The sequence below is a fragment of the Salvelinus sp. IW2-2015 genome, unplaced genomic scaffold, assembly GCF_002910315.2.
Source record: "Salvelinus sp. IW2-2015 unplaced genomic scaffold, ASM291031v2 Un_scaffold8212, whole genome shotgun sequence".
Classification (NCBI taxonomy): domain Eukaryota; kingdom Metazoa; phylum Chordata; class Actinopteri; order Salmoniformes; family Salmonidae; genus Salvelinus; species Salvelinus sp. IW2-2015.
The window spans coordinates 1-11014 of record NW_019949472.1 but is presented as its reverse complement, the minus strand read 5'-3'; the positions used below and the strand labels follow the sequence as shown (position 1 = coordinate 11014).

General features: G+C 46.4%; 1 protein-coding gene across 1 annotated transcript; it reads right to left on the bottom strand.

Annotated features, from left to right (window-relative positions):
- Positions 1 to 84: 84 nt before the first annotated feature.
- Positions 85 to 10821, bottom strand: LOC112079495 (serine/threonine-protein kinase WNK1). Its single transcript, XM_024145433.2, has 10 exons — positions 10699 to 10821; positions 10469 to 10535; positions 10095 to 10247; positions 8391 to 9673; positions 4623 to 4712; positions 2889 to 2975; positions 2569 to 2605; positions 2366 to 2436; positions 1665 to 2164; positions 85 to 418 (listed from the first exon to the last, which is right to left on the bottom strand). Exons 4-10 carry the CDS (start codon positions 9600 to 9602, stop codon positions 85 to 87), a joined length of 2331 nt encoding a protein of 776 aa, XP_024001201.2. The 5' UTR covers positions 9603 to 9673; positions 10095 to 10247; positions 10469 to 10535; positions 10699 to 10821.
- Between the last annotated feature and the right edge of the window lie 193 nt (positions 10822 to 11014).

Here is an 11014-nt window from a genome sequence, read left to right as displayed (position 1 = left end):
GGTTAGTAGTAACCTGGCTGCAGGGGCTCTTTGCTGATATGACCGAGTTTCAGACAGGGGAGGTCAGGGGTAGAGGTCAGGAGGTTAGTAGACCTGGCTGGCAGGGGGCTCTTGTCTGGATAGACCATTCAGACAGAGGTCAGGGGTTAGTATAGAAGCTGGCTGCAGGGGCTCTTGCAGCCCTGGGAGGCAGCTGCAGGCGGCTTGGACTTTGCTGCTCTTGGCTTTTGGTGGGTCCGCCTCCTGCGACAAGCCAGGGGCTCTACATGCTGGAGGACCACCCACGCTGGAGGCACCTTGCCCAGCCTGGCGAACCAGGGGAGGTCCCCACCCCCCGCTCCCCAAAAAAAATCCAATCCTTCTCCCTGCCCCCCCCCCCCCTTTGGGTGGGTGCAGGGCCTGGATCTCCTTCAGTGCTCTGGAGAGGAAGCTGAGATGAAGAGGGCAGCTGAATAGACAGGCTAACATCAACCAATAAGTCCTTCCCCAAATCCACCAGATTTCTAATATCACAGGAACATTTAGGTGTAGATAGACTCGGGGGGTTTTAGGAATGGAAACATAACACTTAAAGTGACAATTCCAGAAGGATTGTTTGGAACAGAACATGTCAGTTCGAGCAGAAGAGAAGGAGAGACCCAGGGTGAACCTACCTAAATATGCAGAAGAAGAGAAATCAGGGTGAACACCTACTAACGGCAGAAGAGAGAAACAGGGTGAACCTAACTAAAGCAGTAAGAGAGAAAAGGGTGAACCTAACTAAAGCAGAAGAGGGAGGAGAGAGAAACAGAACGGTAAACCGCTACTAAAGCAGAAGAGAGAGAGAGAAACAGGGTGAATCCTACTAAAGCAGTAAGAGAGGAGAGAGAAACAGGGTGTGAACCTAACTAAAGCAGAAAGAGGAAGAGGAGCAGAAACAGGGTAAAAGCCTACTAAAGCAGAAGAGAAGAAACAGGGTAAATCCTATTAAAGCAGAAGAGAGGAGAGAGAACAGGGTGAACCTAACTAAAGCAAGAAAGAGAGGAGAGAGAAATCAGGGTGAACCTATAAAGCAGAAGAAAGAGGAGAGAAAACAGGGTAAACCTACTTAAAGAGCAGAGCAGAGAAACAGGTAAACCCACTAAAGCAGATACAGAGGAGAGAGAACAGCGGTGAACTACTAAAGCAGAAGAGAGGAGAGGAGAAACGGGTAAACCCACTTAAAGCAGAGACGAGAGAGAGAGCAGGGTAACTACAAAGGCTGAGACCTAAAACAAAGCTAGTAAAGAGGAAGAGAAACAGGCCCCGTGAACTACTAAAAGCAGAAGAGAAGCAGACAGGTCCGCACCTCACTAAACCAGAAAGAGGAGGAGAGAAACAGGGTGAACCACTAACAGTAGAGAGAGGGGAAACAGGAAACAGAGAAGGAGAGAGGAAACAGGGTGAACCTACTAAAGCAGACAGAGAGAGCAGGCGGAACCTACAACACGAACCCGAGAGGACAAGAAAACAGGTGAACCTACTAAAGCAGAAGAAGAACACAGGGTAAACCTACAAAGCAGAAGAGAGAAACAGGTAAACCTACTAAAAGCAGAAGAGAGAAGACAGGGTAAACCTACTAAAGCAGAAGCAGAGAAACAGGGTAAACCTACTAAAGCAGAAGAGAGGCAAGAGAGAAAACCTACTTTTCCCGTAACCGGTTGACCTCCCTCTTCAAGTCCTCGTCCTCAAACTCAGAGTCGTTATCAGAGCTCATGTAGGAGTTGTTGAGGCTGGGCAGGGAGCTCTGTTTGTCCTCTGGGCTGAAGAGCATGGTGGCCAAGTCAGGATCAGTACTAGGCCCGTTAGCCTGGGAAGCGGGTGGCTGCTCGAACAGAGCCTCGGCTGCCTCATCCTGGGCTCGGCTCACTGAGAAGCGGCCCACCCTGGCATCCGGTGCGTTGGTGACCTGGAAGCGGCCAATGGTGGTGGGCTGAGGGGAGGCGGTCCGGTGGGGGAGGGAGGGCAAGCCGTCCACAACATCTCCCCCACCGGTCTTACCGCCGCGGAGAGGGGAGGAGACATTGTGCAGTGTGTTCTCCGGGCTGGAGAGAGAGGAGGAAGAAGAGGAGGTGGAGGAGGAGGAGGATTTTGTGGGGCTTCCTCTCTCGATTTTGTGGGGACCCTGGTCTGCAGCCACAGAGACCTTGGGAGGGGGACAAGTGATAGAGATTATGAAAAGACAGAATTTAAAAGGCCCAGATCAGCCATAAGGACCATCACTACAATCATAGAAAACTATTCTGAAGAGAGATGGATGAAGAACATAGAGACCACCAGGCAGACAGCGCTGGAATATTCCAATCAGGTAAATAGAGATGGAAAAGGTACAGGTAGAATTCCATACCTGGAATCGTCCCAGTTGGAATCCTCCAGCAATAGGCGACGTGATTGGTTCCCCTTCCAGCGAGAAAGGCACTGAAACGACCAATGAGACATCATCACGTTACAATGCAACAGTCGGCAAAACATCCCTAAAGAAAAGGACACACACTAACAGGTAGCACGACCATTTCAAAAWGGAGTAAGGATASATGTTGAAGTACACACCTGGCTGGCCACCTGCAGGCATCCCAGTGAGGGAGGACTATGGTACAGGGGGGAGAACACAGTGTGACTGTCCTGTCTAGAGTCACACCAACAACACATTCCACATACCACCACATGAGCTGTACAGGAGCATGACAGTGATAGCAGTATTAGACAGAGCAGAATAATAACGACTACAAAACACAGATTAGAAGAAATAGTATCCATTTACTTTTTCAAGGTCAAAAAACATAAAACTAAATCTGACATTTCAACAACTAATAAATACATGGTCATTCCTCCAGGCCTGAAGGGGGCATGTGTGTGTGTGGTTATRGTACCTGTGTGGWGACACAGCTGACAGAGACAGTCTCTGGGCTCAGGGCCCTCCTCAGCTGGGCATCCAGGTCTTCCAGAGGCTGYTGGGACTAGTGGGCAACAACAAGCCGTTATRGACGTTAGTCAAACAGACGGCAACACATCCTAACACTGTAACACACYCAGARCACATCAAACTCATTGGTCTCTAGACATGAATTAGTGTTGAATTTMATCTCGCAAAATGTTATGATTTCTGTGAATCACAGCAAAAGGATAGCTTTCATTTTTCCATATTACACTTGAAAGACTGAAAGATTTAGGTAAAATCCTTGATTGAGTTTTATTTAGTCAAAAACTGGCTTCAAGACGAGGTATCCAGGTGAAGTTCAAAATCAATATATTAAAAGGGACATTTCCCCCTTTCTCAACTTCATATTCCTCATCTCCAGCACCACCCCAAAATTGCACATTTCTGTAGTCAGAAAGATAGTTTCCAGTGACATCAACCAATTAGTACACACAATTAAGTGGAAATTGGCAATACTTCCTCATAATTGGTTAACACCGACGATGTCCACTGGAAATTTATCTTCCTCCATCTTTTTTTACTACAAAAAATAGAAAGGTGACATTTTCACATATGTTGATGTTGGGGTGGTGCTGGAGATGATGAATATGAAGCTGAAAATGTCGCAAATATCCCTTTAAAGAATTTCACACCAGAACCATTAGAGCCACAGAGGCAGATGCAGTCGCTTTCTCGAGATCAAATCCTCAGACCAGAGCAGAGCTTTGGATTCTTCCAGATGAAAGAAAATAATGAACCCTCTTCCTTACAAAGAACAATGCTCTGGTTTGTTCTATTTCTAGATTTGAACGTTCACGCTGTGGACAACACTGTCTGACTGGGTATAAACTAAACTGTAATCTCCTCTAGCCTGGGGGAGCCTGTGTTCTCGTCTTTCCTATTTATTCCCTAGTTGATTTAGTTTATGAAAGAATGCGCTGTGGGAGAGAAAAACTCTGTCTGGATGTAATATTTTGCTTGGCGAGTCTTCTCTTTCTTCGTGGAAGAAAACTATTAAAATATTGTGCTGACAAAAACCACTATGACAAATGATGATGAGTGATGTTGATCTCCCCAGCCTCCCTAAAGGGTCTGTCTGGAGAAAGACTGAGGGAGGAGAGAAAGGAAGGAGAAAGAGAGGAAGGAGAAAGACAGAAAGAGGAAAGAGTGAGAGAGAGGAGGTGAGATGGAGGGAGAGACAGAGGGAGGTGAGAGAGTCAAAGAAAGAGAGTGGGATAGAGGTGCAGGAGAAAGAGACAGAGAAGAGACACAGACTTCGACAGAGAGAATCAGATAAAACAGAGGAACAGACGTGGTTAATGAGAGTCYCAGGTCATCATGCTGCTCCTCCAACACAGAGAGAACCAGAGATGTCTTCTTCAGACACGGAACAGATTGAGCCTGATCTGATCTTCATGCGTCGCTAGTTTTTACACAGGAGACAAATAAAGATGGGAGGAGGGAGATGGAGGGATGAAAGAGAGAGAGCGAGAGAGAGGTACAGATAGAGGGATGGATGGAGGGATCTCTTAACATCACTTAGGGGAGAGAGAGAGAGCGAGGGGTGCAGATAGAGGGATGGATCTCTTAACATCACTTAGGAGAGAGAGAGAGAGAGAGCGAGGGGTGCAGATAGAGGGATGGATGGAGGATCAAAATGGCAGTCAGGAGAAAGAGGGAAAAGCACCTGAGTTAGACAGGGTCCTGGGAAGGGTGCCATGTGGTCTGAGGGAGGAGGGGGGCCAGCCTGAGCCTGATCTGAGCCCACAGGCAACACCTAATAAACAGAGGGATGAAGAGAGGGATGAAACGGAGAGAAGGCACTTGATCATAGAGGAGAGCTAGGAAAACATAATGCACTGCAGCCACATGCAGCTAAAGGCCAGGGGATTCTACCTGCAGCTCTCTGGCTGGGACGATGGACATTAGACTATAAACAAAGACTGTAGTGTTACTTAAGCAATAAGGCCCGAGGAGGTGTGGTATATGGCCAATATACCAAGCCTAAGGGCTATTCTTAGCACGACGCAACGTGGAGTGCCTGGATACAGCCGTTAGCCGTGGTATATTGGCCATATAGCACCTTTGAGGTCCTGAGTGGCGCAGCGGTCTAAGGCACTGKATCTCAGTGCTTGAGGCGTCACTACAGACGCTCTGGTTCGATTCCAGGCTGTACAACAACTGGTCGTGTTTGGGAGTCCCATAGGGTGGCGCACAATTGGTCCAGCGTCGTCCGGGTTCGGCCGGTGTACGCCATCATCTTAAATAAGAATTTGTTCTTACCCGACTTGCCCAGTTAAATAAAGGTTAAATAAATACTAATATACCACGAACCTCCGGGGTGCCCATATTATGAACTGGGTAATTTGGCTCCTGGATGCTGATTGGCCTGAAGCTGTGGTATACCAGACAATGTACAGTACCACAGGTATGATGCAATACTAATTGTTAACTGTTATATTTATGTTGGTAACAAGTTTATAATAGCAATAAGGCATGAGGGGGTGTGGTATATGGCCAATAAACATACCACAGCTAAGGGCTGTTCTTACGCACAGTGCAACTCGGAGTACCTGGGCACAGCCCTTAGCCGTGATAACCCCCGGGGTGCCTTACTGCTATTATAAACCAGTTACCAACGTAATTAGAGGAGTACAAATAAATGTTTTGTCATACCCGTGGTATACGGTCTGATATTTATTTATTTATTTCACCTTTATTTAACTAGGCAAGTCAGTTAAGAACAAATTCCTATTTACAATGACGGCCTACCCCGGRCAAACCCGCTGTGCGCCGCCCTATGGGAGTCCCAATCACGGCCGGTCGTGATACAGCCTGGATTTGAACCATATCTCATCTAGAAGCCGTTAACCATTACCATATCTCATCTAGAAGCCGTTAACCATTAACACATCTCATCTAGAAGCCATTAACACATCTCATCTAGAAGCCGTTAACCATTAACACATCTCATCTAGAAGCCGTTAACCATTAACACATCTCATCTAGAAGCGTTATCATTAACACATTCTCATCTAGAAGCGTTAACCATTAACACATCTCATCTAGAAGCCGTTAACATTAACACATCTCATCTAGAAAGCCGTTATCCATTAACACATCCATCTTAGAAGCCGTTAACCATTATAACACATCTCATCTAGAAGCCGTTAACCATTAACACATCTCATCTAGAAGCCGTTAACCATTAACATATCATCTAGAAGCCGTTAACCATTAACATATCTCATCTAGAAGCCGTTAACCATCTCATTCTCTTAGAAGCCGTTAACCATTAACACATCTCATCTAGAAGCCGTTAACCATTAACACATCTCATCTAGAACCCGTTAACCTTACCTATCTCATCTAGAAGCCGTTAACCATTAACTATTCATCTAGAAGCCGTTAACCATTAACATATCTCATCTAGAAGCCGTTATCATTAACACATCTCATCTAGAAGCGTTAACCATTAAACATCTCATCTAGAAGCCGTTAACCATTAACATATCTCATCTAGAAGCCGTTATCCATTACATATCTCATCTAGAAGCCGTTAACCATTAACACATCTCATCTAGAAGCCGTTAACCATTAACACATCTCATCTAAAGCCGTTAACCATTAAATATCTCATCTAGAAGCCGTTAACCATTAACATATCTCATCTAGAAGCCGTTAACCATTAACACATCTCATCTAGAAGCCGTTAACCATTAACACATCTATCTAGAAGCCGTTAACCATTAAACACTCATCTAGAAGCCGTTAACCATTAACATATCTCATCTAGAAGCCGTTACCTTTAACATATCTCATCTAGAAGCCGTTATCCTTAACATATCTCATCTAGAAGCCGTTAACCATTAACATATCTCATCTAGGCCGTTAACCATTAACATATTCATCTAGAAGCCGTTACCATTAACATATCTCATCTAGAAGCCGTTATCCATTAACATATCTCATCTAGAAGCCGTTAACCATTAACATATCTCATCTAGAAGCCGTTAACCATTAACATATCTCATCTAGAAGCCGTTACCATTAACATATCTCATCTAGAAGCCGTTACCCATTACATATCTCATCTAGAAGCCGTTAACCATTAACATATCTCATCTAGAAGCCGTTAACTATTAACATATTCATTAGAAGCGTTAACCATTAAATATCTCATCTAGAAGCCGTTACCTTTACATATCTCATCTAGAAGCCGTTACCCATTAACATATCTCATCTAGAAGCCGTTAACCATTAACATATCTCATCTAGAAGCGTTAACCATTAACATATCTCATCTAGAAGCCGTTAACCATTAACATATCTCATCTGAAGCCGTTAACCATTAACATATCATCATCTAGAAGCCGTTAACCATTAACACATCTCATCTAGAAGCCGTTAACATTAACATATCTCATCTAGAAGCCTTTATCCATTACACATCTATCTAGAAGCCGTTAACACATTACCATCTCATCTCGAAGCCGTTAACCATTACATATCTCATCTAGAAGCCGTTAACCATTAACATATCTCATCTAGAACTTATCCTTAACATATCTCTCTAGAAGCCGTTAACCATTAACACATCTCATCTAGAAGCCGTTAACCATTAACATATCTCATCTAGAAGCCGTTAACCATTAACATATTCTCATCTAGAAGCCGTTAACCATTAACATATCTCATCTAGAAGCCGTTATCCTTAATATCTCATTAGAGCGTTACTTACACATTCATCTAGAAGCCGTTATCCATTAACATATCTCATCTAGAAGCCGTTAACCATTAACAACTCTCATCTAGAAGCCGTTAACCATTAACATATCTCATCTAGAAGCCGTTAACCATTAACATATCTCATCTAGAAGCCGTTAACCATTAACATATCTCATCTAGAAGCCGTTATCATTAACATATCTCATCTAGAAGCCGTTAACCATTAACACATCTCATCTAGAAGCCGTTATCCATTAACATATCTCATCTAGAAGCTGTGTATGACACCATAACTACAGTGGGGGTTTTAACAACTATATGGTGCGCTACCTGACATCTAGAGGGGGATGACAGTATAGAACAGAGTTGTTGGCATGCAACAGAAAGCACAGCAAATGTTCATTCAACTAATGTTAGGAGACAAAAGCAGTTGATCAAGGAGGTTAACAGGCTGTTAAAGGTGAGTTGATACAATCACATGGCAATCATTTGATTTAACCTTTATTTAACCTTTATTTAACTAGGCAATAACTGTGTATGTCAACTATGTAATAAATAATGAGTATTATTCTCCAAAAGACTACAAATACAAAATTACACAAACTTACCTTACCCAGAGGTGTCATAAAAATCTTAAATGGTTGTTAACATACTGTGTGTGTTATAAACAGTGCTCTTCAAGCCACATCTAATAAGCTAGCCTCCACATCCATGCTGACTGACTCACCGGTAACCTAGACAGAGGTGCTTTGGCGGGGGTAGTCTGGGTGTAGGTGGAAGGGGTCCCAGCCTGTCCCGGGGTGGTGAGGGGGGTCCCAGAGACATGCCCTGGTCCTGAGGAGGCCAGGGGGAGGCTGGAGGGGGGCAGGGGGGTGCCTGTGGAGCTGGCGGTGGATGAGGGACCGGTTGGGGAAGAAGTTCCCGGGACACCAGTGCCTCCGGCTGGGTCGACAGAGCCATCGGCCTGGGTGGTTCCACCGCCGCCCAGGTCCATGAAGAGGGAGCGAAGCTTCTTATCCAGGGCGTGGATGTCATCGATGCCCAGGGCCGCCTCACACTCRCCACCCTGGGCGTGGGTCTGGTTGGGCATTGTAGCGGGCTGGGGCTGGGTGTGCACCAGGGTGGGCTGGACCACGGGGATGGTGGTGGTCACGGGCTGTAAGGTAGGGACCGTGGCCCCTGGGCCTAGAGAGGCTACAGGCGAGGAGGAAGAAGGGAGCTCTGCACTGGGGTTAGCAATGGAGGGGGCTAGCAGGGGGCCTTGGACAGCCGTGGTGGGGACTACGGTAGCGGTGAACTGGGGGACAGCAGTGGAAGGGACAGGGAGCTGCTCTGAGCTTCCTCCACCTCCACTACCACTGCTACAGCTGCTGACCAGGGGGGCCGTGGCGGAATGACAAAGGACTGTAGTGGGTATGGAGGTGGTGGGACCACCAGGGATGGAGCCTGGGCCAGAGGTCTGGGGGAAGGAGGCTGAGGTGGGGAGAACAGCAGGGGCTGGGGGGGACACAGAGGTGGCTGGGGCAGGGACTGGGGCTGTAACACTAGGTACGGAGGAGACCACGGGTTGGGTCACCGGCAGGGTGAGAGGGGCCTGGGAAAGGAGAGGCTGGGTAGCAACAGACTGGAGCTGGGTGGGGAGGGGTGCGGTGGCCTGGTGGATGGTTGCAGGTGGGGAGGTGGAGGCTGGAGGGGAGATGGAGACTGAGGGGGGAGGGGAGGTCACAGAGGCCTCAGATGAAACCTGAGCATGGGGGATAAGAGCAGAGGCTATAGGAGCAGTGGAGAAGACTGGGATGGTGGTGGTGGTGGCTGCAGCAGGGACCGGGATGGTGGTGGTGGTGGCTGCAGCAGGGACCAGGACAGGCAGGGAGGCTATGTGGATGGAGGGAGGAGCGGTGCTGGGTCCTGGGTCGTACTGGCCCTGATTCTGTCTCATCTCTGAGAAGGCCTGCTGCAGGCTGACCGCTGAGGCCGACTGGGACAGACCCTGACCTGCAGCACGGCCGGCTGGGGAGAGAGAAAATGAGGGAGAGATGGGCAGGGAAACAGAGAGAGTGATAGAAAGAGATGTGTCAACACCAAACCCCATCACTAAGTAAAACAGTGATGTTAACCATCACCTTTAAAATCAGGCCACACACCACAGATAGGACATTAACTAAACTACTGTTACATAGCAACTAGACATTCATAAACATGTGATGTTTTTATTATTAACTTTACAATACAACAACATTCAGTCAGTCACAAGATCAGATGATCCCGCTTTTCAGAAACATCAAACTGTTATTACATTTGGATGCTGAATGCATTATCTTGTTGACTAATAAGATAACTTATTGGTAGGCTGTCACTGTGTGTGTGTGTGTGTGTGTGTGTGTGTGTGTGTGTGTGTGTGTGTGTATGTGTGTGTGCATGCTAAACTCACCGATAAAGGACTGTGAATCTTGTCTCAGTAGGGCAGAGCCTGCAGCCGCTGAGTCAGCAAAGAACTGGTCCTTGAGTCTGGACTCAGGCACGGGGCTGACTATAAACCTCCTGCCTGCAGAGTGGACCACCTGGGCTGCACAGGAAGGGATACCTGGAGATAGACAGAAAATGGTAGGGTCACACATAGGGTTAATGCAAAATGGGTGCCTCATTTGAAATCGATACATTTACATTTCTCAGCGAGGGAACGTTCCATAATTCATGGTACAACAAATTGGATTACAGATGGAAAAATATAATGCAAAACATGTCGGTAATTTTTGTTGTTGAGGGTACCAATTCCCTGTGTGGACATTGTGTTGGTAGTTTTACCTGGCAACCGTTCAGATATAGCAGGGATCTGTTGCTGCTGGAGGTCACTAACTATCTGGGAAACAATCTGTGACACAAGATGCAGTCAGAGTCTGATACAGTACAACAGCCGTTTACAACGATCCATGATGAAGTTACTTAAACCGATGTACCTGGTATAGAAGGGTTAAGAATGATGCTCTTTCACAGCACAACATGGAGGAAAAACGAACGGAGAGACGTCACTCTACCTGGGTGTTTCCATCTTTCTCCAGACCCTTCTGTCAGCCATCTCGATGACCTCACGGACCTGCTCGATGAACGACTCCCTCTCGCTCTCCAGTATAAAAGACTGGTGACCTGTAGTCACAACCAGGAAAGAACAGCCCTCTCAATCACAGTCCTCATTCTTCTCAGCATCTTGATGGTTGGATTGATTCATCATTTCAAATGGATTAATCAAAGTGAAAACAGCTGGACAGTCTGGTGAAATAAAGCCCTTCATTATATCAGATCGACTCTCTGGACACGAGACAAATACCATCAGGGGACATCACAACAAGTAGA